The sequence below is a fragment of the Sorex fumeus genome, unplaced genomic scaffold, assembly GCF_029834395.1.
Source record: "Sorex fumeus unplaced genomic scaffold, SorFum_2.1 ptg000063l, whole genome shotgun sequence".
NCBI classification, from domain to species: domain Eukaryota; kingdom Metazoa; phylum Chordata; class Mammalia; order Eulipotyphla; family Soricidae; genus Sorex; species Sorex fumeus.
The window spans coordinates 80708307-80734587 of NW_026606120.1; the positions used below are offsets into that span (position 1 = coordinate 80708307).

The window sequence follows — 26281 nt, forward strand, 5'->3', positions numbered from 1 at the left end:
CCTTAACATAGTAGCTAAGCCTAATAATTTGATGCTGGATTTAGGGCTTTGTCACTGCTTGGATTTTGAATATACACGAAAACCTACAGGGTGTAGAGTTCATTCACCTCAGTCTGGGTCCATAAGATTAGTGATACGGCCTCTTGGCCTCAACAATCTAGAAAGTTACCCACCTCAAGGGTATTGTAATCCAGATGAGATAATTGACCTCTTGTTAGAGTTTAATTACATATCTTTGTGAACTTTAGGCCCATCTCTGTGTAGACACGTTCCACGAGTTAAGATTGCTAGAATCCAGTTAACTAGCCAGACTGAAGTTAGTTAGTACCAAGATTCTGCATTTTATTAATGGAGGAACACAGAAACCACAGGATTTGGGGGCCACTGGGATGATAGTCATGGTGCCAAGAAACCAAATTTCTATTTCATAAGGTTTATCATTGTCAATCTGTTGCAAACTATTCTAGTTTCTTAAACTGTCTTACTCTACTTTTTTTTCTTTCAGTCACAGTACAAGAGTCACTTTGTTGCTGCCAGCTTAAGCAATCAGAAAGCTGGAAGCTCAGCTGCCGGGGCAAGTGGATGGACTAGTGCAGGGAGCTTGAATTCTGTTCCAACTAATTCTACCCAGCAAGGCCATAATAGTCCTGACAGCCCCGTTGCCAGTGCCAACAAGGGCATCCCAAGTTTTGGCAATTCCGGGAACCTCAGCAGTGCCCCAGTGACTTACCCTTCTCCTGGAGCCCAGGGCATCAACAACACAGCTTCAGGGACTACCAGCCGAGAAGGGATTGGGGGTGGCAATGGGAAACGAGAGCGATATACTGAGAACCGGGGTGGCAGTCGTCATAGTCATGGAGAAAGTGGCAATCGGCATGGTGACAGTCCACGTCATGGAGATGGTGGTCGCCATGGAGACGGATACCGGTACCCAGAAAGCAGCCGTCACACTGATAGCCATCGACATGGGGAGAACAGGCATGTAGGAGGAGGTGGAGGAGGAGGTGGTGGAGGTAGTGGAGGTGGTGCTGGAGGTGGAGCTGGAGGTGGAGGAGGAGGAGGAGGCCGACATGGGGAAAGCAGAAGTACAAATGATGGTCGGAATGGTGAAAGCAGGAAAGAAGGTTGTAATCGTGAGAGCAAGATGGACCCCAAGGTGGACAGCAGCAAGATGGACAAGACGGACAGCAAGACAGATAAGACAGCTGATGTCTTTGCTGTCCCTGAGCCTCCCAAACGCAAGAAAAGCCGATGGGACAGTTAGAGGATATGTGCTAAAGGGTAAAATCAATTGTCTTTCATTTTACTTTAAGAGAGATTTTGGTAATTAGGTGTCTCAGGGCTGAGCTGGGGCCTGAGGTATAAGGCCTTCTGCCCTTAGTGGCTAGCTGGAGCCTGGAGCCTGACCTTTTTCATCTGGATCATTTTCCAGATGTTTTCTCGGGAAGCTGCTTGGTCCTTGGAAACGTTGAGAGCTGGAAACCTTCTTTGGGTTCTGGGTGAGTTATGGTCAATTGAGGAAACCTTGGAAGAAAAGGGCCTTTTGACAAAACTCACTCTAGGTTTATATTTTATGTAGCATATATTTTTTACTAAAATGTCACCTTACAAGCAACCACAGATTAAAAATCTTAGCTGTGTGGGAGTTGGTTTCCACAAATCCAGTCTGTTGAGGTGTTAACGACATTGCAGTAAAGGGAAGATGCTTCTTTCTAAATGAACTCATCACGCTCTCCAGCTGAGACGTGAGGTAGCACCTGCCAGACCCAGAGCCTTTTGAAGGGGAAAAAAAATAATCCTGGGAACAGTTCTAGGATTGCTCCAGTTCTAAAGTGCTCGCTAACATTAAAAACAAGACCCAACAGCAGCTTTTTAAGTGTCTTCTATTTCATTGTTTTTTTTTTAACTTGCCACGATGGTAGAAAAATCTTTTGCTGATGATTTTTGTTCTATCTTGTTTATAAAGGAGAAGAAATATACATACTTTGAATTTTGTGACTTTGTGAAGGTTTCTTTAAGATGTGCATTCCTTTCTGCTTGCTCTAGTAAATGTTTTACCACTGGGACCTGTGGATTGTTTGTCATTTCTCTTCACACAGTTAAATATGACTTGTTAATAGTATACTACATAATGTAATGCTCTAATGTTCCATGATTTGGAATTTAAGCTCCCATAAAGAAAATATCACTCATTTTATTCAAGTAATAACAAAGTGGATGGGGAAGAGGCTTTAAGTCCAGTTGCCTCAAAATACATCCAGTAAATACCACTCTGGTGCTTGACCTTTCTGCTACATTGTCATACAGTACCCCACCTTCTCACAGAAGGGTTTAGGCTTCTTAAATTGTGGGTTTGAGGGGTCCACAAAAACATCTTAGCAACCATAAATGGTAGCTGTGAATGCACAATGGTCAAAAATTAAAAATCAACTATGATGAATCTTAAGTATGTCACCAAATGCACACCTGGGCAGCATTTCTCAGGATTGGGAAAGTTTAAGCAGCCCTGTTAAGCCTAAGAGAGCTCAGTTGTGCCTAATGGACCTGCCTCCAGACAAGAGGATTTCCCCTGCCACTTCGGACCACCACAAGAACTCTAGCTTGCCCACCACCTCTGACACATTCAAAGCACACATAGGGCTGGTTTAAGCACAATCAAATCCTCCTGTACCACAGTCCTCTCAGAGGCCCAGCAATGCTGCTCATTTCCGCTTGTGTTTTTTCTTTTGCTCTTTCCGTTGCTGTGCTCTTTGGTCCTTCTTCATCCTTGAATCCACCACCTTGAAGTGACCTCTAACTCCAGCTGGACGCCGTACTTTGCGGCCCACACCTTTTTTGGCCACAACATAGGTGACTTGGCGTTTCTCCTTAAGTCCAGCCTTCTTGTAGAGGCTACAGATGGATAGAAGAAGGGGATTAGGGCCTTCCTGCCACCCTTTCAAATTCCACGTGCCTTTGGGGTGTCCTTCCTCCCACCCTCCACTACCTTCGGAGTTGTGCCACTTTCTCTCGCTCAGAGATGTCCACAGTGTTTACCACAGCTTCTGCCTTCTTCTTGGTTTGCTCCAGCTTCTTCAGCATCTATGCAGAGACCTCAGTCAGGTTAACCTCTGCCCTGACCCCACCCCACCACCCTAATCTCAGCCTTCCCTCTATTTACCCTCCGTTTCTTCCTGGCCTTTGCCTCAGCCACTTTCTTGATGGGACGTGCGTTGATTTCCCGCCAGCGCTTGCGGTAATGCTCCACCTCCTTTTTATCAACAGGCAACTGCCGTATCCTGTGCTGCTTTTCCTCCTGTACAAACCATTCTGGAAGCTCCTCCTCATTCTCATTAAATGTGTATCTAGGTAGAAAAGACACCAGCCCTGATGACTAGTCCAGGCTTTAAGAAGCCCACTTCCCACCCCACCCTGGGCCACTTCTCATGGCTTTCTGGCCCCTTACCTGCTAAAGGAGTTATCTATGAGGTCTCTCTTGGCCTTTTTGGATGATGCGATAACAGCACCTAGAGCCAGACCTTCGGGGTCCAATATCCGGTACTTCACTAGAGGGAAGGAGAAAACCCAAAACTCAGCTCCTGACATTGAAGCTTCCTCCTTCCACACCGCCAGGCTCAGAGCGCTCACCTGGATCCTCAATAGGCACTACCTCAAACCCATCATCAGTAGGCTCACGGCCTCGCTTCTTAGTGCGCGGTGGTTCCCGCCTGTAAAACGGGGTGTCAGTGAACTGATCTCTATGCCACTCAGCCCCTCTTTAAAATGACCTAGTTCATTCGAAATCCCAGGCTGAACTGACACCATTGTCCTTAGCACACTTTCTTTTGTTTTTGGATCACATTCAGAAGTGTTCAGGGCTGGCTTCTGGCTGCATTCTGGGATCCCTCCTGCCAGGGACAGTATGCAGTGCTGGGGATCAAACCTGGATCAGCAAGGCTAATGCCTTACCGCCAGTCCTCTTCTCCAGACTAATTGTTTGTTGGTGTCTTAATAAAACTTCCTATCTACAGTAGTCACAAAAACTCAGCTACAGAAATGGTTCAGAACCTCACGCTGCTGCTTCATCCCTGCATCAGCAGCAACCACTCACCGCACTTCATCCTCACTGCTACTGCTATCCCCGTCGGAGCTGCTGTCTGCTTCCCCTCCAGAGTCACCAGCAGCTTCTGCCCGCTGAGGTGCCTCATCCGAGCACACAGGAGGTTGAGATTTCACACGGGAAGGTGGTGGAGGCTGTGGCTGCCCCTTCCTGCGGCTCTCATTCAGCAGCTGGGCCTGGCTGATCTCCAGGGCTTCATCAGCATCATCCTCAATCCCGATGAAGCCATCCTGTGGGAGAGGAATCTCAGCCACCCTTCTCCTGGCACAGCAAGGCCCATCCTGTCCTGGGACCCTGCCTCTTACCTTTGAGAACCACAGACTGGCCTGTTCTTCCTGCAATACAGCCTTTTCCTCCAGTGGTACCAGGAGTGGATTCTCCTCTTCCTCCTCTGTCTTATCTTCTGCTTCTGCAAACTGTACACTAACCCCAAGGAAGGTAGGTGGAAGGTCAGTGCCCGGAGAACATACTCTGCCTCGCCTCTGGGACCACCTGCACCCACTGTTCCAGTCTGGAGCCAAGGGGTTCCCTCCAGCAACACACCCTGCACTCCCACCTTCTTACCGCTTTTGGCTCCTTGGACTCTGAGGTTTTCTTACTCCTGCCAGCTCCTCTGGGTCCAGGTCACTATCCAGAGATGTGTCGTCGTCATCATCATCGCCATCTGATACATAGATGTCATCTCTCGGCAGATCAGACAGAAACGTGTCCGCAGCACTCATGTCCCCCTGTGTTACTTTCTCGAACAACTGAAGTACGACCGAGAAACAAGTCAAGGGTGCTCTTGAGAACCTTGCTTTTTTCCCAGGTCTTTTACTATCCTCAACAACACCAGGAAATATACTGTGGCAAGAAGGTTCCTTCTCCCTTTACAAGCTGGGAAGAGACAGGGCTGCTTAAACATCCCATTCACTGGCAGCCTTGTCATTAGTGACAGCAGAAAAAATGAAAAGCATCCCAGAGTCACAGTATCAGATCATAAGACATTCAAAAACATTGGCTTTTCCTTAAAAACTGTTCTCAGAGGGTTCCTCATTGCCTTCCAGAGATGAATTCTGCTGCTACTGAATAAAGGGACCCAGATATACATATAACAGGATTATTATAAGCCAACAAGACAACCTCCAAATCTGTTTGTGACACAACTATTATTTCAGTGCTTTATCATATACATGTGATTACACCATCTTTATTTTTATTCCTCACAAAAATTGAAGCAGGTAGGTTTTGTTCTGGTTGTCCATTGTTCTGGTTTGGGGAGCCACACCCAGGGATCACCATGGTGTCATGGACCAAATCCAGGGCTCCTGCCTGAAAAGGGTATTCCACTGCTCTTGTTCTGGACACAAGGAAACAGGCTAAGAATGAATGTGGAGTCACGACTCTAGGACTAAGACACTGGCGATTCCATGCCCTCTGAGCTCCTCCACTATTCGGCAGAAAGCGCCACTCAACGTGCAATCCCAGAAGCTGCTCACTCAGTCTGAGGAGCTGAAGAACACGGTTTCTCTGAGGGAACAATTCTGCTGGTAACTAGGTACCCCGCTGCATCTAGGCAGCCCCAGCCTGACATTCTAACTACACAGAACAACATGACATCACACACCAAACTTCCGGATTTCTATCTGAGGTGCACTCTGCCTCCCTTTACTCAGTCATTTCATGGGTGAAGACAGTAACCATAGCCACAATCATTGAGAAAGCCACCAACCCTTGGGGCTGAAGCGATAGCACAATGGCTAGGGCATTTGCCTTGCACGCAGCCAACCCAGACCAGCATCCCATATGGTCCCCCCTGAGCACTGCCAGAAGTAATTCCTAGTACAGAGCCAGGAGTAAACCCTGAGCATTGCCGGGTGTGACCCAAAAAGGAAAAAATAAAACCAACACCCCACAAGTGGGCCTCGCCTCACCTGATGCCCCTGGATGGTGCGCAGGGAAAACATGCCAGTCTCCCCCTCATCTGCGATGGAGACACCAGGCAGATCCATCTTCAGTTCCACCCGCTCACGCTGCTTCCGCTGCTCACGCAGCAGTTTCTTTTTCTTCCTGAGGGATTGAGTCAAGGCCTGATGCCTGCCCAGCTCTGACAAGCCCCTCCCCATGCCCCCTCCTTCTCGCACCTCTTTAATTCTGCCAACTCCTGGGCCTTCATCTCAGCCAGTGTCTGGTTCAGCTGTTCCTCCTCCTCCTCCTCCTGAGAGGGCTGCCTTATGGCAGACGCTGAGGTCTTCTCGTTGTCATCTTCCTCTTCCTCTCCCGAGCTCAGGCTGTTTGGAAATGGTTCGAAGCCGTTTATCACCCAGACGCTTCTCACCTTGTCCAGGCCACACCCACCCTGGTTTAGGTCCCTCCTCACCTAATGTCCAGGGCCTTGGCTTGTTCCTTCAACTTCTTGGCCATGTACCGCCGAAGCTTGGTTCTCCAATTCAGCAGGGACCTGTTCCAGAAGTACCGTTCCTCACGTTGGCATCTCCCTCCCTTTGAGGTGTGCCGGTTTAGACTCACAACCCAGATTTCAAGGCTACATCATAATGCTCAAACCCAATACCACAGCCTTCTGCACACCTGAGTTCCTTGCGCCCCAACACTTTGATGTCTTGACAGCAGGCGCGGATGTCCTCAGTGGTGGCGGGGTGCTGGGCCAGGTCCTCATCATCCAGCGAGATCTGTGTGGGAGAAGGAAAAGTAGCGTCTCTGGTCACGTTCCTGGAGCTCCCGCTCCCAACATCCCTGAGTTTGAGGACTTGCCTCGCTGGCTTTGGAGAGGAAGTCAACAGGGTTGGTGGCTCGCAAGAAGTCGGTGACTGAGACACGATGATAGAGAGTGAGGTCGCCCTCAGCGTAGCCTTCAGCCTAGTGAAAGGAAATAAAAATGAGATTTCATCAGGGGCCTTCTGTAGGACAACATGTCTGCCCAAACACCTCAGTATTCCAAGATATCCCCCAGATATACCTTTGGCTTCTTTTTAGTCACCAACTCAGTAACCGTCTTGGCCTGCACTTCAACCTCCTTGAAAGCAAACTTGGGGTCAAAAAACTTACTGTCCACCTTGTCCGGAGCCAGAAATCCTACAACACGATGGAGAAGAAAGTGAGCATTAGCATTCGGGAGAGAGAGGCTCAAGAGAAAGAAGGGCACAAGGGGATGTGAGGGGGGGCAGGCACATGCATTGAATACCGTCCACCCCGTTCAATCTGCAGCACATGGTCCCCCAAGCAGCACCAGGCATAGCCCTGGGTGCCCCAGAACACTGCCGGGGTGACCCAGGTCAGCCCCAGCACCTCAGAGCCCTTGCACTGACCTAACCACTGGCCAGGTTAGGCAAGAATCGCTAAGAGCTGCTCTCAGACCCCTGAACACTGCTTGGGAGGCCTTTAAGTTAAAAAATTCAATGAAAAACTTTTCTAAGAAAAGTAGGTTGGAGTGATAGTCAGTGGCACGGCATTTGCCTTACACATGGCCAACCCAGGTTCCATCCCCAACATCCTGTATGATCCCCCCAGCAATGCCAGGAATAATTCCTAAGTTCAGAGCAAGGAGTAACCCCTAAGTATTGCTGGGTGTGACCCAATAAGCAAAAAATAAAGTAAAGAAAAGAGAAGTGAGGCTTACCCTGGCAGACAACAAAGATCTCTGCAGACTCGTGGCGGGAGGCTTGGGGCTTGGTGGCCTGGACTCGGTGGAACAGCTGCTGGAAGATCCACAGCAAGGGCTGGTAGTCACGTGAGCGAAAAACCTTGGTGATGAAGCAGCCACCACGGGCCAGAAACTCACAAGCCAGACGCAGAGCCATCAGTGTCAAGTGGGCTGTGGACAAGAGCCAGAGCGCCTCAGAGCTCTGCAGCCTGGAAGGATGTGCCCCCTCTACAACCCTCATCTCCAAGCCCGCCACTCCAGGTACCCTGAGAATAAGCATCGTGAGCCCAGCTCGCCCCCACATTGGGAGCCCCGTCATTGAGCACGACATCAACTTTCCAGGTCTTCAGCTCCTTCCGCAGGGCCTGTGGAGAAGGATGAGGATTACAGCGCCAGAAACCGAAGCAGGACTAGGACCAAAAGCCTCAGCTCAGGTGGCTGTCTACCCAGTCAGCTGCCGAGGGTCCATTCTGAGCCAAATCCCTGAGGCCCAACAAAACACTTCTGTTTTGTTGAAGCGAACAGGCAACCAGAAAGTTCACCGTCAGGGACTGAAGATCTCCAATCCTCTCACTCCTCAGTAAAAGCTAGAGTGAACACTGAGAACACTAAGGACCTGTCCCAGGCACTGGGCAGATGCTACTCAAGGTACGGTGAACAGGAAACGGGGGCGAAGAGAAGAGGACACGGATGTCTGAATGGGGAGGGGCAGAGATGCGCCAGTTACCTGCTTACAGCGTTCTGTGGTGATGTCTTCCTGGAGGGTCACCACATTGGGAAGGGGCTTGATTGGAACCAGGTCCACTCCTGGGAAAAATCAAACCAGAGAACTTCAAATCCTGCCTCAGACAGGGAGGAGTCCAAGGTAGAACAGAGGGTGTGGGGGTATGGCTGAAGATGTGTGAGCTCCTATCTTCCATCCCCTGCACACCATTCCCAAAACAAAACAAAACAGAAACCCAACATGCAACACAGGGAGTAAAGGGATTAAGGCACTTGCCTTGCATCCTTTGGATGCATTCATATGGTCCCCTCAGCACATGGTCTCCTGAGCACTACCAGGGCTCACTCCTGAGCAGAGCCAGGAATAGCCCCTAATCACCACTGAGTGTGGCCCAAACACCAAAAACATCAAAACCAAACCAAACTAGCACAAACTGCTGCAACTAAAAACAAAGAGCAAGAGTTGGAGACACAGCACAGGGGCGATCCCAGGTTTGATCCTCTGCAGGGAGCTGGTCCCCTGACCCCCACCAGGATGGATCCCTGAGCAGAACCTGGGGCAAGCCCTCAGCGTCACCAGGTGTGGCCCAAAACAAAAAAAATAAAACCAAATTATTGTTAAAATCCCTGCATATTTTCACCCACTAATACATAAAGAATCACTTGTCACTCACCCACAATGAGACTGGACACGGGCATGAATTTGGCAGCCACCTGCAACCTATGAAGAAGGGACAAAACAAATACACAACCTGCACCCAACTCACCATCCAGAATCTGAGGTCTCTCTCTGTGCTGGATGTCAGGAGCACCTGTCAAGTGCAGTGGCCAAGGCACAGGCTGGCACACATTTCAAGCCCTTTCCCTACACTCAAGAAAGGAAACCACCGAGCACACATCTCAAGCCTTTTCCCTATACCCAAGAAAGGAAACCACCGAGCTCCAGACAGATTATGTTCTGGGGAATGAAAACACGCAGGGCATTCCCTCTCCCCCAAAGTGACTCTGGAACATAGAAAGTTGCTCTGTGGGGCGACCGTGCTGGCCGACACGTACCATCCTCCTGGCGCGGCACACAGGTCCAGCAAGGCTCGGGCTTTCTGCAAGAACTGAAAGCGGCGATTGAGCTGTATCAGTTTGAAAGCAGAGCGGGAACGGTAGCCTGGAGACGACAAGACAGTGACGTCTGCGAAGGCCTTTCCAAGCGGGACTTCTGAGATCCTAAAACCCACCACCCCAGGACCGATGAGATAGTGGCGGGTAGGGGGTTTGCCTTGCACGCGGCCGACCCGGGCTCGATCCCCGGTACCCCATAATATGGTCCCCCGAGCACCGCCAGGGGTAATTCCTAAGTGCAGAGTCAGGTGTAACCGCTGAGCATCGCCGGGTATGGCCCCAAAACTAAAAACAACAACAAAATTAACAACCCACCACCCGTTCTGAGCCGGAGGAGCTGTATACTCAGGAGGACGGGCGAACCGCGCACTAGTGCTCACAGGAGACGTTGAACACCACTCACCCGTCTCCTTCGCCAAGTGATAAAACTTGTCCCGTCGGCTCTTCCCGACTTTGCCTTTCTTGCCCATGGCAGAGAGGTGTCACTCAGTCTGAAGACAGAAGAAGACGGAATTTCGCTTTCCCGAGCACTAGATTCTACTTTCCGACTCCAGACCGCAGTAATCACGGTCCCAAGTAGGCTCACCCGACTCAGCCAGGAAGCGCCACCCGGGGGAGGCACGTGTAGAGAGAAAACGTACTTCCGCTTCCGCTTGCGTCGCTTACGATCCGGCGCACCGTTTTTCGCCATTTTGGGCGTGGCCTCAACGTTCCTCGATACTCCGCCGGTGTAGCGCTCATACATTTAGAAAATGCGACTCTTGGCGGGAGGGCACTTGAAATAAAAACTGCGTTTCTAGAAAACACTACCTAGGACCTCGACCTCCTCCAAATCTTCTAACCTTCCATCGCCCACACCACCCCACCATCATGGCCTCCGGTTCCCGACTCTCCGCACACTCCGCCCATTGACCCGGAACTCTTCGCCGGGGTCGGGGGGCCTCAGGCCTGCGTTACTGCGCCTGCGCGTCCTGGCGGCTAATGCCGGCGGTCTCCGCTGAAGCGGGAAGATGGCGCTTGACGGACCAGAGCAGGTATGGATGGTGGCGGCGAGGGCCGGCGGGGAGCGGGACTGGAGGTGGAGCGGCCGTGATCTGAGGTGGGCAGTCGGCGAGGACACGAGTCGGCTGAGGAGGCGAGGGCCGGCGAGTGGGCTGGGCCCGGCGGGGCCCGGATCTGCTGTGTCAGCGCCGCCCCGGCGGGGCCCTGCGGGGCCGGGAGAGGAGGATGCGGTGCCCGCTCGGGTGCGGAGGGGCAGGCCCGGCCACGGGTCGCCGCCGCCGGCCTCACGGATCGCTGCATGGTGCTGCCCTGGGCACAAAGCGCCCTCGCGCCTCCCGAGGGGCTTCGGGGGTGGGCAGCGTCTGTGCCGCGCGTGCCGGCTCGGGATGACTTGGTGACCAGCCTGTGCCTCACGGACACTGTCCTCAGATGGAGCTGGAAGAGGGGAAGGCAGGCAGCGGTCTCCGCCAGTACTACCTGTCCAAGATCGAAGAGCTCCAGGTGAGCACGGGCTGCTGGACTCGGGGAGGGGGGTGGGGGGGACGGGCGGGCGGGATTCCTCTCGTGGGCCCTGGAAGCGGGAAGCCAAAGAAACAAAGTATCTGGCGGTGACGCGCCCCTGACCCCGCGCCCAGCCCTTCAGGTGGTCAGCGTTGAACTTGAGACCCGGCTACAGGAATTGCTTCATTGTTTCTTTGGGTCCTTTTATTTGTGGTCGAGAAGACTAACTGGCTTTGAGATTCAGCAGAGATGATGTGGGCAGAGTAGAAAGGAAAACCAAGAGAGTGTAACCTAGACAGCCGCTGGGGTGGGACTTGTCCTCAGCCCCCCGACCACGGCCCCTTTCACCTGGCCCCCTTGGGCCCCGGTCACTCCATTTATGCTATTTTCCCCTTGAAATAGTTTCCATTGAGGAATGCTGGTCTGACCTAAAGAGGATGCAGGGAGAATGGAAAATAAGGGACATAAGAGAGTGTTGTGAATTTCAGCTACATTTGCAGCTCTGTTACCATTTCTGAAATGCTTCTGGTTGTTGTAACTTGGGAAAGGAGGCTGTGTCAGTGATGTTATATCCAGCCTTAGCTGTGCCTAGCTGTTAGCAGTGAAACAGAAACCACACTTCTGCCTCAGCAAGCTTTCCACAGTTGTATGTTCTGCCCTGCCAGGAGTGAGCTGGCTATAAGGATTCTCCATTAGGGTTTGTTATTCCTGGACCAGCGCTGGACTCTCAGTCTTTTTTGGTGACTGTCAGAGATCCTGGAGCACCTCTTGGAGTATATGACAGGAGGGCTCTTAGGCTCATTGCTGACCAAGATCTAACCTCTGCTCTTTTCTCTTTTGTCTTACCCTCTGCAGCTGATTGTGAATGATAAGAGCCAGAACCTTCGGAGGCTGCAGGCACAGAGAAATGAGCTTAATGCAAAAGGTGAGGGGCAGCTTGTGGCCGACTGCTCAGATCTCCCTGAAGTGGGCCTCGGTTCATTACTTTTTGAAACCCAGTCCAGAGTGATGCTTCATACTTCATAGCTATTCCCTTGCCTCCCTGCCAGACCCCGTAACTTCCTTAAAACACGGTTTGGACTGTAGAGCTTTCAAACGGGGCTTAGTGCGTGAGCCCTGAGTTGACTTGTTGAGGGAGGGGACATCGGATGTGGTGACCTCTTGTCTTTCCCATCTAGTTCGCCTGTTGCGGGAAGAGCTGCAGTTGCTGCAGGAACAAGGTTCCTACGTGGGCGAAGTCGTCCGGGCCATGGATAAGAAGAAAGTGCTAGTGAAGGTACGGGCAGCCCATCCCAGACACCACCACACTCCCACCCCTTTGCAGACTTGCAAGGACACAGTCACAAGTGTCGTTAGGAAGCTCAGTTCTTCCTGGGTGGGGTAGGTGATGTGACTGTCAGAGAAGTCACAATCCCTTCTTTCTTTAGGTACATCCTGAGGGCAAGTTCGTGGTGGATGTGGACAAGAACATCGATATTAACGATGTGAGTGCAGAGGAGATAGAGGCTGGCGGTGATTGTCCCCGCGGCACTTCCTGAAACACTCACCCCTCACGCAGGTGACACCCAACTGCCGGGTGGCCCTAAGAAACGACAGCTACACTCTACACAAGATCCTGCCAAACAAGGTAGACCCACTGGTGTCTTTGATGATGGTGGAGAAGGTGCCAGACTCCACCTATGAGATGATCGGGGGGCTGGACAAGCAGATAAAGGAGATTAAGGAGGTGATCGAGCTGCCTGTGAAACATCCTGAGCTCTTCGAGGCGCTGGGCATCGCACAGCCCAAGGTGAGGAGCTGGGCTTCTGTGGGAGGGCCGGTGTGTGGGTGACTGCAGCCTGCTTCAGCCTACTAGAGAGAGGCTAGCAGCAAGCTGCTCGTGGGCACCAAGGCACTTTGAATGCAAAACTCCAGGGGCTCTTGGACATCCTCCTCCATAGCATGAGGACCTCGCACAAAGTGAGCCCCTGTCAACGTCCATTGACGCATAGGGCTGAACCCTTGTTTCTGTCCAGGGAGTGCTGCTCTATGGACCCCCTGGCACCGGGAAAACGCTATTGGCCCGGGCCGTGGCTCATCACACAGACTGTACCTTTATTCGTGTGTCTGGCTCCGAGTTAGTGCAGAAGTTCATCGGGGAAGGTAGGTGACTGGCGAGCAGCCTGAAAACCAAGTGGGTGGGGGTAGGGGGGGTGGGAGGAGGCACATTCGCCCTGTAACACTAGTGTGGCTCCTGCTCAGGAGCGAGAATGGTGCGGGAGCTGTTCGTCATGGCCCGGGAACACGCGCCGTCCATCATCTTTATGGACGAAATCGACTCCATTGGTTCCTCTCGGCTGGAGGGGGGCTCCGGAGGGGACAGTGAAGTACAGCGCACCATGCTGGAGCTCCTCAACCAGCTGGATGGCTTTGAGGCCACCAAGAACATCAAGGTAAATATCACGTGGTGGGCCATGGAGGACACACAGGCCACGGGTGGGCCTGGCTTATGCCACTCTGTTCTTACACTCAGGTGATCATGGCCACTAATAGGATTGATATCCTGGACTCTGCGCTGCTCCGCCCAGGCCGCATCGACAGAAAGATTGAGTTCCCACCCCCCAATGAGGAGGTGTGTGGTGGGGCGGGGGCAAGCTCCGGCTCTCAGGTTGATTGTGGGGTCTGAGGCCCTTCCTCTTCGTCTCCAGGCTCGGCTGGACATTCTGAAAATTCATTCTCGGAAAATGAACCTGACCCGCGGCATTAACCTGAGGAAAATTGCAGAGCTTATGCCAGGAGCATCGGGGGCTGAAGTGAAGGTAACTGGAGTGCCGGGGGCATGGGGCACAGGCGGGAAGCCCCGACCGGGGTCAAGGCCCGTCCACAGCTGTGCTTCCTTTGCCCGCACAGGGCGTGTGCACAGAAGCTGGCATGTATGCGCTGCGGGAACGGCGAGTGCACGTCACCCAGGAGGACTTCGAGATGGCCGTGGCCAAGGTAGGGCCTCTCTGCCTGGATCTGCCTGCCCGGTTTTCGGGGCTGTGGGGCCTGGGCCCATGCCCCCTGGCTCCAAACCTGATTCTGTCTCCCTGCAGGTCATGCAGAAGGATAGTGAGAAAAACATGTCCATCAAGAAGCTATGGAAGTGACATGGATGCCCTTCACTTCGTTGGCGCACTCAAATAAAGCTTTGCTGGACAAGTCCTCTAGGGCTCAGTCTGTTCGCGATGGGCTGTGATGTTCAATGACCAGGCCGGGTACCGCTCATAAACAAAAGATTTATTTGGAATTTCCAAACCTGCCAGAAGTGGCCCTTGCCATGCCCTGGGCCCACACTCCTCGCCACTCTCGGCCAGGCAGTGACAATCCTGCCACCTCCCCACTGTGGGCTGCCCTTACCCGCCACCAGCCTGCACACCCACAGCTTGGGCCATGCTCAGAACTGAGGCTCACAGAAGCTGGGGAGTAGCCCTCCGGCACCCCAGGAGATGATGGCGGCTAGAGCCGCTTGCATAGTTGAGGAAAGAAAACCAAGATGGAGGCACCAACAGGGCTCCCTGAAAAACCCCAATCTACCCCTGTACAAAAAAAGTGGCTCCCGCATAGAAAAACCTGTTCCCCACATAGTGCAAATACCCAAAGAAAAGGAAAAAAAAAAAACCCAGCAGCAAGGCTGGACTCGTAGGAATGGCAAAGAACTTTGGTTTTAGAAAGGCCAGGAAGAACACGAGCTGTGCCCCTCTTCCTCTGCCCAGCTCCCCAGCCCCAGAGGGGAATCTGTAAACAAGCAAAGCCAGTGGCTTTGGGTTCGGAAGCGGCTGATTCAGCCCGAGCACAACCTCCAGGAGTCCCACTTGGGCCTGCCTGTAGGGGGCAGGAGGCAGCTGGTGCGAACCCAATTAAAGCCAACTGCAAAGTAACTAATAAGGCTTCAGGGACCAAGCAACAGGGAATCCTATCACTACGTGTATGAAACTAAAGCTGGGGGGCAGAGAGTAATGGGACACAGCCCTCACCCCATCCTTGTCCTATGCATCTGTGGCCCCAGAGGGTGGGCCCTTTCCAGGCTGAGCGGGGAAAGCAGGGGTCCCTGAGCAATTAGGTCAGGCGAATTCCCAGCACCTGTTCCAGTTCCTGCCTTCGCTGCTGCACCTGGAAGAGAGCGACAGTTGGTTGGTCGCCGTGGCTCACCCCCCGGGGAGGGCAGCCAGGGTCGAATCTCACCTTAGCAAAGATGTGTCTCCCCACGGCTTCCTGGGCCCAGGGCTGGTGATAGAAAGCGGCTCGCCTCTCCTCCTCGGGATTCCCGATGACATCAGTGATGATCTGCAGAGCCAGGAGAAAAGCTGTGGTTGCCAGCCCCCCAATTGCCAGCATAGGACGGGGGGCGGGAGGGGGCTCAGTCTCAGAAAGGAGGGCTGCACCTTGAGGTCTCGGCGCTGGGAACGGAGCCATTCCTGGATAAAGTCCTGGGGGTCAGTGCTGAAGCTGAGCATGAAATCCCTCTGGGTCTTCAGCTGGTTGATGGACTCGATGGTCTCATGGATCTAGGGAGAGAAGTGTGTGCCACTGGCCTCCATGCCCAAGGGCTCCAGATAGACTGGGACGCTGGGGAGCAGAGGGCCTACCTTGACATCCAGGGAGGCAATCTCTTGCTGATTGGTGGTAGAGGCCAGGAAATTGCTCATCTGGGCCTTGAGGGGGTCGTCTACCTCCACATCGATGTCATAACAGGCTGTCTTCTTCTGGTCATTGGGGTCCACACTGTAGGCAGCGTGTGAAGGATTGTTTTGTTTTAGCTCAGACTGGCAGGTGCCAGCCCTGCCCCGCCCTGCCCCGGGCCAAGCCCATGATGGCTTCAGATCAAGTCCCGAGCCTCCTCCCCTCCTTCCATCACCTAATGACATGGTTGATGACAATGGGGTCTGGATGCTGCAGCAAACCGGCCAGCTTCATGGGAATCTCAGAGAAACGAAGACGGCCACAACTGAAGATCTGGAGAAAGTACCAGAAGCTTGTGATGCCATTGAGATTTCAGAGGAAAGTGTGAAGAGGGTGGCCCCAGACAGTCCAGTGGGGCTTTGGAGCAGCGGGCATGGTAGGGCTGAGAGACGAGTGGGCTGGCCTCCCACCTCACCTGGCGGAAGTAACGGTTGCAGTTGATGTACTCGCGCTCGTGGCCGTCCTGCAGCTGGTTGTGTTTGATGTACAGCCACAGGGCCTGCATGATGGCAGCCCTCGTCTGGGTGTGCACCCCCAGCAGCCTTGCCAGTCGGGGGTCCAGTTTGTACTGCGGAGGCTAGGGTTGGACAGAGGGGTCAGAGGGAGTTCCTGAGAAAAGCCAAAGGAGTCCCAGGTGAGGACAGCTGTTTCATTAGGTGGGCCCCGGGCATCTGTCACCTGGTGATCCAGCATGAGCAGGAGGGTGCACTTCACATTGAGGTCTCCCGGTCTCTTCACCTGGAAGCCATCCGTCTCCTGGGTGGTGGGCATCCGGTGCCACTGACAGAGAGACCAGAGCTCGTCACCCACCGGGCCACGCCTGCCTCCTGGCCTAGCTGTGCGCGCCATCCTTGGCTCCCCTGGTCACAGGCCCATGCTCACCTCCACCAGGTGATTGTCAGGCCCGTAGAGTTCCTTGTCCAGCTCAATGACGAGGCTCTTAAAGAAGGAAGAAAACTTCCTCTTCTGTTTGCTAGGCTGGGGGTGGGAGAGGGAATGTAGGATGAGGGGGTCCTGTGGAATGCCCAACCTAAGCGAGGCCGAGCCCCCAAATGAGAAGGATTGTTTTGTTTTAGTCTCAAAGCTCGCCTGAAGGCAAGAGGGGAAAGCAAGAAACTGGAGGGAAAGGCTTATCACGGCCAGTAATGGACAGAATTAGAAAGGGTTAGGGCTGGATAGCATAGCGGGTAGGGCGCTTGCCTTGCACCACCCGGGTTCGATTCCTCTGTCCCTCTCGGAGAGCCCGGCAAGCTACCAAGAGTATCCCGCCGCATGGCAGAGCCTGGCAAGCTCCCCATGGCATATCCGACATGCCAAACACAGTAACAAGTAGTACAATGGAGACTGGTGCCCACTCAAGCAAATCAATGAACAATGGGAGGAAAGTGCTACAGTGCTACCCCTTCCCAAGATGCAGTACTGCCCTCTGCAGGAGCCCGGGTGAAATGACCAGGCATATCCTCAGTCCCAAACTGGCGACCACCCTCTACCACTCCCAAGCACCCAATGATCTAGCCCTATTTTCGTTGGGGGTGAGAGAGGGAGCTGAAGGGGCCATACCTGGCAGAACTGAGGACATAGTCCTGCCTCTGCACTCAGGGATCACTCTTGTCAGGGCTCGGACCCCTCTGTGTACAAGGCAAATAAATGCCCTACCCCCTACAGTCCAGTTCCAGGCGCTATCCTAAACCGACACAGGTATCTCCCCTCAAGCACCTCCTTCCCAAACTCACATCATCCAGCAGTTTCCCCTCCACTCGGAGCTCCCAGGAAGCCACCTTGTCCCCTGCTGGGGTTCCGCCGGGGGTCCCTGCAGTTCCTGTGCTGTCACCTTCCACCTTGCTGGGACTGAACGTGTTGGAAATATAGATCCGCAGTTTTCGTTTTTGCTAAAGAAAGGAAGACAGGGAAAGGTGAAGCACAGTGTCAGGAAGTCATGGTGCCCAACGCCACCACCTCCCAGAGGCATCTTTGGAGGCACCAAGAATCAGGCATGAATCCCAGTCCTGGCCTTCAGGGAAATCTCAATTATAAGGGACTAATGCATGGCCACCAATCCTGCCAACAGTTATCAGGCAAATCAGACCTCTGGCTCACTTTTTGTTTTGGGGGGCCACACCTGGCTGTGCTCAGGGACCATGTAAAATTCTGGAAATTGAACAGGGGGTAATCCTGTACCCCTTAATCCCTATACTATATATCTGGCCCTTTAAATAAATATCCTGGTCCCCTGGGAAGTCTGTCACTCGGGACTGTTTTACATTGTTTTTCTCTTTTCTTTTTTTTGAGCGACACCCAGGGGCGCTCAAGTGTTACTCCTGACTCTCCACTCAGAAATTACTCCTGGTAGTAAATGGGAGATCTTATGGGATATCGGGATGGATCTCTGGTTAGCTGTGTACAAGTTCCTCAATTGCTGTACTATTGCTCCCGGTCCCTGTTTTATATTCTTTGTAAAAGGTGGGAGTGGGTTCTTCTCTAGAGATGGGGAGAGACAGAAATGTATGTAACAACCAGGCAAGATTCTGACCCAAATACATAGAATTCACGCCTATAATCATGACCCAACATCCATGTGCATTCAGAAATGTCGGAAGCACTACCTTTACCATATGAAGCACTACGATGACAGGTACTCAGCTATCAAGTATTATTTCCCTCTTTTGGGGGTGGGGGCCATGCCCCACAATGCTCAGGGGCGGTTCCTGGCTCTATGCTCAGGAGTGACCCCTGGCGGTGGTCAAAGGACCATATGAGGTCCTGGGGATCAGAGCCAGAGTCACACCTACCACAGCTGTATGCAAGAAAAATGCCTCCCATCCTGCATTCTCTCTGGCCCTACAAAATATTACAGTTTCCCTAAATACAAGTTAGGGCCCCCTCCCCTAGAGATGGCGTTGGTGCTGCAGAATGTCCCCGCAAGACCAGGCCAGGGACAGGCAGAGGCTCGAGCAGGAGGGGGTGGGCCGCACACACCGTCAGAGGCTTTTTGATGGCCTCCTGGATCTCCATCCGCTTTCGAGCAATGGTCTGGTCCAGCTTCCTCTCAAAAGCCAAGAGATCCATGTATGCCTGAGACTCTGGGACAAGTTCCCGAATCTGTAGGAAGGGAGAAGGCATGCTTCAGTTTGTTCGAGGGAGGGACCACCCACAGCCTGCCCCAGGTACCGCCCGCACCCCTCCCACACTCACGCGCTGAGGTAGAACCTTGTCTGCCATCTTCCTCCTTTTCAGCCTGAGAGGACAGAAAGCCACTGAGACGACAATGGTCCAAAGGACCCTCTCCACCCCACCAGGCATGTTCCTCAGACACCGCACAGGGTAGAAGAAAACCTGTGCCGCCAGAGCTGCGATGGCCAGCGGGAGGGCGGGGGATCGAGCTATCTTACCCCCGGCGCTGGGCGGGCATCGGGGGCTGGGCCTGGGGCACGAGCAGGCGTTTTCGGAATGGGTCCATCATGGTGGGTGGCATGCCAGGTCGAAGTGGAGCAGCTGCACCAAACGGGGCGCCAGCAGGGAGTCCCACCTGCAGGCCAGCCATAGGCATGCGGCTCCCAGGTGACATGCCAGGCCGCTGCGGGAAGTAGGGCATGGGGGGAGCGTAGGTCAGGGGCAGGGCCCGGCGAGGCCCAAAGCCCAGTCCCTCCATCTCTCTGCGTGGCCAGGTCCACCCGAACAGAGCAGCACAGCGTGGGTTCCGGGCCCGAGGGGCAGGAACAAAGGGGAACAGCGCCTGGGCGCAGAAGTGTAAACCATACCTGCTCCACCCCCTCCAACCGCCCTGGCAGCCTTGCCAGCGAATGGGGCCGCCAGAGCCCAGGGGTGGGCGGAGAATCCTGCTGCAGAGGGAAGGGCCCCGGGGACTTCTGCAGCCCTGTCGCTGCCCTCCGAGTCTCAGCGCGCTGAGCTCCTGCGCCCAGGGACCAGCCGGCTCAGGGCCCTCCCGGGGCCCTCAGAGAAGGTCACCCCAACCGCCACCATTCTCCACTTGGAAGAAGCTCAGCAGGGGAGTGCCTCTGGGGGTCTGCGATGGAAGTGAGCTGGCGGGCGGGTCGCTGAGAAGGCTGGGAGGAAGGCCGCGGCCCAGGTGAGCAAGCTCAGACAGGACGGGCGGTTGGGGCGTGCCCCACCTACCTACTGGTGGGGGCAGCCTCCGGCAGAGACCAGGCCACCATCTGGTCACCAGATGGCCCCAGTTAGAACCCTTCCTCCCTCCCACTGCCTGGGCCCCCAGGACGCCTGCCGAGAGGGCAGCTGGCACTAGACTCGGCCCGTGTGCAAGCCCATGTGCACCTGGCAGCGGGTGGGCTCAGGCTCCACATGGCCCCTCGCAAAACCTGCAGGGAACTTCCCCGCCAGGTCCCAGCCGCCATCTGGGAGTAACCTCAGCCCCCAGTGCCCCTCCCCACGCCTGCTGCCTGCAAGGCCTGTCTGGCAGCTCTGCCTCGAACACACTGTCCCTGGCAGCCTCACAGGGCTGGCCCCAGGGCCCAGATTATGCAACCGGCACAACCAGCCAACCCAGAACCCAGCCAGGCCGGGGAAGATGCCACCAAATCAAGGACCCCTCAGCCCACAACATCAAGAGGGCTCTTCCTCTGCTCCATTCAGCACTAGCCCTGCTCTCACCAGGAGATTAATGTGGGGACCTGATGGGGGCCTCAGGAGCCCCGTCCCCAGCCTCCTTCATCAGGAAGAGATGAGCTGCTGAAAGGCTGGAGGCAGCCGGATCCAAGGCCCTAATCGGCCAGAGATGACAGAAAACAGCTCGGCATGGCCAGTGCGGGAAGGCCGGGCCCCAGACCCTCAGGCCGGCAGCAGTTCCCAGTTTCTCCACCCACGCCAGCACCTGAGCCAAAGGGCGGGAACAAAGAAGTGCCGGGACCAGCAGTGTGTAAGCTGTGGCCCCACCATGCCCAGGAAGCTGCTTCCTAGGGACTCAGCCCCATGCTGCCTCGCTCCTGGGACTGGGTGGCACAAATAGACCCCACCCCCACCCCACCATGTGCTCCAGACTCCCCTGCAGAGCCCCAGCCTCCTCCCAAGGACAGCCTCGGTTCAGGAAGTCCCAACTAGGCTTTACCAAGCTCCACACAGTGGCCTGGAAAGCATCCGGAATTCCCTGCAGATGTACAACCCAGAAATTGAAAGAAAAGAAAATAGAAGAGAATGCAAGCTCCCTGTCTCCTGGCCCACAGCAAAGCAAAGCAGGCTTGGCTCCGGGCACTGAACCCCGAAGTGGGCAGTAGCCTCCTTTTCTCCCACACCAGACATGCCCTTGACTGTGGGACCACCACCCAGAACAGCAAGGGCGGGAGGCTCTTGGGGATGAGGGTCCCGGGGAGGCCCCTCCCTGAGGAGGAAATATGGGACTCTGCAGCAAGCCCTGCAACCAAGTTACTTCAGGGTTAGGTTTCCTTTCTTATTTATTTTTGATTATGGGGGCCCCACCAGTGGTAGTAGGGCCCAGGGCAACTCTACTCAGACCAGGAGTACAGTTCTGGCAGTGCTCAGGGTCACCTACACGCCCAGTGGTACATAACTGAGGGGTGTGAGGTGTCAGGGGCTGAACTTGGGGCTACCAACTGAGCTACATTCCTGCCCCTCATTTTGGTGTTTTGGAAGCTCCTCTACTGGTCCTCAGCTGTCCTATTAGCTCCCCTATTGCTCAACATCCATGCTCCCCCATCTCCCCTCCCACACCCCTCCTGTGCTCTAACACCCAGCAACTCCTTCGCTTCTCAGGGCTCAAGTCCCTCCTCCTGGAAGTCACAAAGCTGGACTTGGAAAGAGGCCAAGCAGGACGTATATCCAAGTCAGCCCAAGAGAGCTGGGTCAGTACTCCCGTGTGCACAGCCCCTTCGGGCCGCAGCAAGTGAGGCGCGTGGAGGGCACTGATGGGTTTTAGGTGACCTGGCCCCACCAGTGGAGCAAGCGCTGAGCCAGGGACGCTGGGATCCCTCAGCAGCACAGCGGGCCCACAAAGCCCCTGTGCAAAAATGAGTGGGAAAGCTGCACCCCAATTTCAGTCCCCGGGCCCCAAACTATCAACGCACAGTGTTTTCTTTAAAGGGAGGTGAGGGAACGAGAAACAAGAGGGGTGCTCACTGTCCCTAGGTAGGCATCTCTGCAAAATGGGTCCCTGTGTCCGGGTGAGCCGGGCTACTCCACGTGCAGGATTCGTCGGGTAATTCACCCCTAGCCGCGGCATGAGCAGGGGCCGCCTGGGAAAGGGCCTGTTCCCTTCCCATTCCTGCCTCCTCCCTGCTAGAAACCACCGAGTGCAGGGCGCACACGTGCTGGGGCATCTTCCGAACCCCCAAGGCTAAAGGAAAGTGGAGCAGGACAGGCAAAGCTCTGGAAAGTCAGACATAAAGCACGGACCAGGACCGCAGCGGCGAGGTCAGGCTGAGTTCCTCACCCAGCCCCTCGGACTCGTCTATCTGGCAATGGCCTTTGAAGCTGCAACCTGAGACGCTCCCTCCCAAGCCAAACCCCAAAGGGGTCCGGACGGAACCTTTGAAGCAACTCTCGCAGGCTCCTCCAGACCCTGCTAGCAGGCAGCGCGCGGGGCGGGGGGAGTCGGCCCAGGACGGGGCCTCCCCTTCCTCCCGCCAGGCCACCACCTCTCCCGTCTCACCTGCGCGTCCCCGCGGCCCGGGTCTAAGCAGGGCCGACTTTTCCTGGCCTGGCGGGAGCCCCCGGCCCGCGCTGGGCCTCCCCGGCCAGTGGGGCGCTAGGCCCCGCTTCCTGCTCCCCAGCAGCTGGGAGCCATCTCCTCTCCCTGCACGGCTGCCAGTTCTCGACTGGGCCCGGGACCAGGGCCAGTGCGGGGTGACGCCGGGGTCTCGGGGAGGGCCCCTTTCCAACTGAGCACCACTCCCCGCGCCCCTGGCCCCGGGAGCGTCCAGCTCACCCCTCCCGGTCCCAGTAGCCCCAAGTCCCAGCCAACCCCCTCTCTTGGAGCCCCCAGATTCACCCGGCCGCTCAGAGCCCCGCTCAGGGTCCCTGCTGGCCACTCCCCGAGCCCCTCCACCACCTCCGAGCCGAGCCCGAGGGGTCCCGAGCCAGGCGCCCCGGCCCCCGGGCCGTCGGCGCTCCCCGCTCACCTGATACTGCGCCGCGGGCCCCGCGGGGCCCATGGGGCGGAAGGCGGCGGCCCCGGGGCCCACCACGCCGCCGGCCGGCCCCGGCCCTCTCAGCGCCGGCACGGGCATCATGCCGGGGCCCGCGGGCGGAGGCGGCGCCCCTAGGGCCGCGGCCACGGCGCCGCCGCCGGGGCTGAGCGGGGGCAGCGGGAACCCGCCCGCGCCACGGCCCGACATCGCTCCGTCCCGTCCGGCGGTGCGGCGATCCGGGCTCCGGGCTTCGCGTGGAGTCCGCTCCGCGCCTTTCCGACCTGAATTCCGGGTTCTGGGCTTCGCCGATCCGGTTCCGGGATTTCCCAGGCCAAGTTCGCGAGCTCCGCGCAAACTAGGTTAGGGCCACGGCCGCCCCCGATTCCGGTCCTGTCCGGGAAATTCCGGATCCGGGATCTGCTAGAGGCCCGCCAGCCGCCCCCGCCGTCCAGAGGTTTGGCCGCCCGAGCCCAGTTACCCCGAGGCGGCCACCACGCAGCCCCGCCCCGCGCCAGGCCCCGCCCCCGCCGCCCGCCGCGGAGAGGCCGCCTAAACCCCCGCCCCTCTGGAGACACGCCCCCAAGCAGGCCCCGCCCCCAACCAGCGGTCTCCAGGGCCCCGCCCACGGCCTTGGGCCGGCCCCTCGGCGGGTGCGGAAGCTGCCCGCGGAAACCGTCAAACACCGCTTTCCTGGTAGTTGCCGCGCTCTAGTTGTGCGCGATTCGCGGGGCGGCTCGGTTGCGCACTTTGAGAATAACGTGGTCACTTTTACACTGTCGGCACCGAAGACTCAGCTGAAGGCAGAGCGGACATCAACTTGACTTTCTTGAAAAGCCCATGGTGGCAGCCCGGAACTGTCAAGTGACAGCGGTGGTTGCAGACCCGAGCCTGCGGGACTCGCTGGGCCCAGCGCGGATCTTGACAAGCTCTTTCAGCTCAGCGGGGCTCTGCTGCGCGCGAAGGAAGCCAATTACTTTACACCACACGCAGTGTCTCGAGGCGAATGAATTTTTGCATTGAAAGAAGCTCTCCTGCAGTTAAGGTTTTTCTCCAGAACTTACAGATCCAAATTAAAGAATATTAAATACCTCTTTAGACACCACTTATTTGAAGGAATGCAAAAATAACGTGTTTCCTGGGGATGGGAGCGATCTTACAGCAGGTCTGGGGCTTACCTTGCACGCGACCAGCCCGGGTTCGATCCATGGCACTCCATATAATTCCATGAGCCCCACCAAAGAATTATGCCTGAGTGCAGCCAGCAGCCCTGAGCACAGCCGTGCTTGGCACCAAAACCTGAAAAAGTGTTTCCTCTATGCCAGGAAATCTGGGCACGGTGGGTTTCTCCGATACTAAAAACCAGCGATTTCTAAATTTTATTATTTTTTAGTTTGTTTTTTTTTTTTTGCTACACCTGACAGTGCTCAGTGCTCACTACTGACTCTGTGCTCAGGAATCACTCCTGGCAATACTCAGGGGACGCCAGGGATAGAACCCAATCAACCATTTGCAAAGCAAGTGCCCTACCCACTGGACTATCCGTCCCTGAACTGCCTAAATTTTAGTGATCATAGTGATCATACTGGGAGTTTGCTTAAAATGCTGATACTGGACCAGATGCTGATGCTGGGCCAGAGAAATAGTACAGCAGTTAGACAAGGTTGCTGACCTGGGTTCAATTACCCAGCACCTCATTTGATTCCCCAGCACCTCCAGGAGTATTCCCTGAGCACCACCAAGTGTCCTCCACCCCTCCAAATTAAAAACAAACAAGCAAAACATGAAATGCTGATGCTACTTCCATAGCGCTGGGGAAGGGCCCATGATTCTGCATCTGTATTGCCAACTATACACTTTTGAGTAGCCAAGATAGAATTTTTTTCTGGATATAAATCATCTGATTTGTTTTGATCCCCAGTCAAGTCCTGCACTGTAATTCCCCAGATTCTGTTTATAGCACAGTCCTCCAACTCTTTACAGGAATTAGTTGGCTCCGCTCAGTCTTCCTGGTTTCTTTCCTTTGATGATAACCCCTACTGCTTCTGCTCTATTGCCTCGGTCTCCTCATAGAGCCTGCTCTGATTTCTCCCACAAAAGTGGCTTAGCTAAGTCTGAGTTACTTAAAATTGTTAGTTACTGTATCACTCAGGGAGGGCCCACTCTGTCCCTGGAAAGTGGGTCAAGAATTCATGATACTCTGATTAATATCCACTTCGAGCCTTAGAACACTAGCGGCTCTAGAGTAAGTACCAAAATGAGATCAGCCACCTCCCTACACCCCTACACACACACACACACACACACACACACACACACACACACACACACACTGACAAGTGTTTTAAAACAGCAAAGAGTTCAACGTCCTTGCTTAAAACCATTCCTGCTCCCACTGCTCTTGGACCTAATGTTATGGCCCCTCACTTACCAGCTTTTGCAGGGCCTGGCTCTTCCACAGCATCATTTTACCCCCTCCCTTCCCTTTGTTGTCTTGCAATAAGCAGGGATCCCACATGCTTGGTCATTGTACTTAGTCATGATGCCCGTGGAGTGGGAGCACAAAGTTTTGTTTTTGGTTTTTGTATAGGTGCTTCCTGAGGTCCCACTCAGCTGTGATGCTCACTGGGGATGGCTGTGATGCTCACACAGGCTCAACAGGGACTGTGCTCCTGCTGCAGTGCTCACATATCACAGCCACATACCTTGCTGTGCACCAGATACTCACACTTGCTGCACTGGCCAGTGGAGGTCCAATCAAGTCACTGCGGCTTTTCCTGGTGCATCTGGGCAGTATCCAGTATAAAACTCAGGGCTTCATGAAGTTTTGGTTTTGGTTTGGTTTGAGGGCCACACTCAGAGATGCTCAAGGATTGACTCCTGGCTCTGTGCTCAGGGATCAATCCTGGCAGGCTCTGGGAACCACCGGAAATGCCAGGGCCCAAAACTGGGTCAAGCATGTGAGAGGCAGCACCTCACCTACTACACTATCACTCCAGACTGGCAGGCACATTTTGCCCCAGAGAAATCTCCCTTCTCTTCGAGTTCCATATGTTTTTTTTTTAAATCACTGCCTTTGGCTCTCTAAGCATCAGTCTAGAGGGTTTCAAACTATAAAGCTCCTTCTCTCTTCAGCCTCTGCCCCCTGCTTTTCCTTAACCCTTCCACTCGCCCCTTATTTTACCTCCCCCTAATGTGATTCACTTAATCACATAACTTCCCGTTAGTCGTCGATTTGCTCGAGCGGGCGCCAGTAACGTCTCCATTTGTCCCTGTCACGTGCCAGTGTAGCCCAATGGCATCTGTTCGCTCCGGGAACATGAAGGGCCTCCAACCGATCGTTCATGATCTTGACGAAGAAGTCTGACCATCTGGTAGGTGGGA

At 54.8% G+C, this 26281-nt stretch overlaps 4 protein-coding genes across 5 annotated transcripts in view; 2 read left to right on the forward strand and 2 right to left on the reverse strand.

Annotated features, from left to right (window-relative positions):
* DDX42 (DEAD-box helicase 42) overlaps window positions 1-2066 on the forward strand; it is a 40301-nt gene extending 38235 nt beyond the window's left edge. The window contains exon 18 of the mRNA XM_056127454.1: window positions 506-2066. Coding sequence (XP_055983429.1) covers window positions 506-1264 — 759 coding nt within the window. The 3' untranslated portion in view covers window positions 1265-2066. The remainder of the gene's footprint in view (window positions 1-505) is intronic.
* Window positions 2055-10160, reverse strand: FTSJ3 (FtsJ RNA 2'-O-methyltransferase 3). Its single transcript, XM_056127455.1, has 20 exons — window positions 9982-10160; window positions 9519-9624; window positions 9137-9183; window positions 8467-8546; window positions 8005-8104; window positions 7716-7910; window positions 7056-7171; window positions 6851-6955; window positions 6668-6768; window positions 6459-6539; window positions 6223-6369; window positions 6013-6148; window positions 4664-4848; window positions 4405-4522; window positions 4091-4329; window positions 3628-3707; window positions 3446-3545; window positions 3161-3344; window positions 2987-3081; window positions 2055-2892 (listed from the first exon to the last, which is right to left on the reverse strand). Exons 1-20 carry the CDS (start codon window positions 10046-10048, stop codon window positions 2703-2705), a joined length of 2472 nt encoding a protein of 823 aa, XP_055983430.1. The 5' UTR covers window positions 10049-10160; the 3' UTR covers window positions 2055-2702.
* Window positions 10161-10501: 341 nt separating this feature from the next.
* Window positions 10502-14263, forward strand: PSMC5 (proteasome 26S subunit, ATPase 5). Its single transcript, XM_056127459.1, has 12 exons — window positions 10502-10612; window positions 11010-11081; window positions 11937-12006; window positions 12260-12357; window positions 12509-12565; window positions 12640-12870; window positions 13097-13223; window positions 13323-13513; window positions 13594-13692; window positions 13769-13879; window positions 13971-14057; window positions 14156-14263. The coding sequence occupies exons 1-12, from the start codon at window positions 10589-10591 to the stop codon at window positions 14207-14209; spliced, it is 1221 nt and encodes a 406-aa protein (XP_055983434.1). The 5' UTR covers window positions 10502-10588; the 3' UTR covers window positions 14210-14263.
* A 55-nt stretch (window positions 14264-14318) lies between these two features.
* Window positions 14319-23339, reverse strand: SMARCD2 (SWI/SNF related, matrix associated, actin dependent regulator of chromatin, subfamily d, member 2). 2 transcript variants are annotated; one of them, XM_056127457.1, is made up of 13 exons: window positions 22892-23339; window positions 19172-19356; window positions 18975-19017; window positions 18759-18881; window positions 17516-17671; window positions 16665-16760; window positions 16461-16562; window positions 16198-16359; window positions 15958-16055; window positions 15689-15824; window positions 15485-15607; window positions 15285-15386; window positions 14319-15212 (listed from the first exon to the last, which is right to left on the reverse strand). In XM_056127457.1, exons 1-13 carry the CDS (start codon window positions 23105-23107, stop codon window positions 15159-15161), a joined length of 1596 nt encoding a protein of 531 aa, XP_055983432.1. In that variant the 5' UTR covers window positions 23108-23339; the 3' UTR covers window positions 14319-15158. The 2 variants fall into 2 exon arrangements, with proteins under 2 accessions (XP_055983432.1, XP_055983433.1); XM_056127458.1 differs by lacking the exon at window positions 22892-23339 and adding an exon at window positions 22423-22712.
* Window positions 23340-26281: the final 2942 nt, after the last annotated feature.

Bases quoted from the DNA above. Each gene is read 5' to 3' on its own strand.
- PSMC5 (XM_056127459.1), top strand. From the start codon at position 10,589: ATGGCGCTTGACGGACCAGAGCAG. The intron at 10,613-11,009 runs GTATGGATGGTG...CACTGTCCTCAG, and splicing joins CGCTTGACGGACCAGAGCAG to ATGGAGCTGGAAGAGGGGAA. The intron at 12,007-12,259 runs GTGAGGGGCAGC...TTTCCCATCTAG, and splicing joins AAATGAGCTTAATGCAAAAG to TTCGCCTGTTGCGGGAAGAG.
- FTSJ3 (XM_056127455.1), bottom strand. From the start codon at position 10,048: ATGGGCAAGAAAGGCAAAGTCGGGAAGAGCCGACGGGACAAGTTTTAT. The intron at 9,184-9,518 runs GTACGTGTCGGC...CCTTCTTCATAG, and splicing joins TGTGCCGCGCCAGGAGGATG to GTTGCAGGTGGCTGCCAAAT. The intron at 3,708-4,090 runs GTGAGTGGTTGC...CCCGTTTTACAG, and splicing joins AGCAGTGAGGATGAAGTGCG to GCGGGAACCACCGCGCACTA.
- SMARCD2 (XM_056127457.1), bottom strand. From the start codon at position 23,107: ATGTCGGGCCGTGGCGCGGGCGGGTTCCCGCTGCCCCCGCTCAGCCCC. The intron at 16,360-16,460 runs GTGACAGATGCC...GTCCAACCCTAG, and splicing joins TGCTCATGCTGGATCACCAG to CCTCCGCAGTACAAACTGGA. The intron at 16,056-16,197 runs GTGAGGTGGGAG...TACTTTCTCCAG, and splicing joins GCAACCGTTACTTCCGCCAG to ATCTTCAGTTGTGGCCGTCT.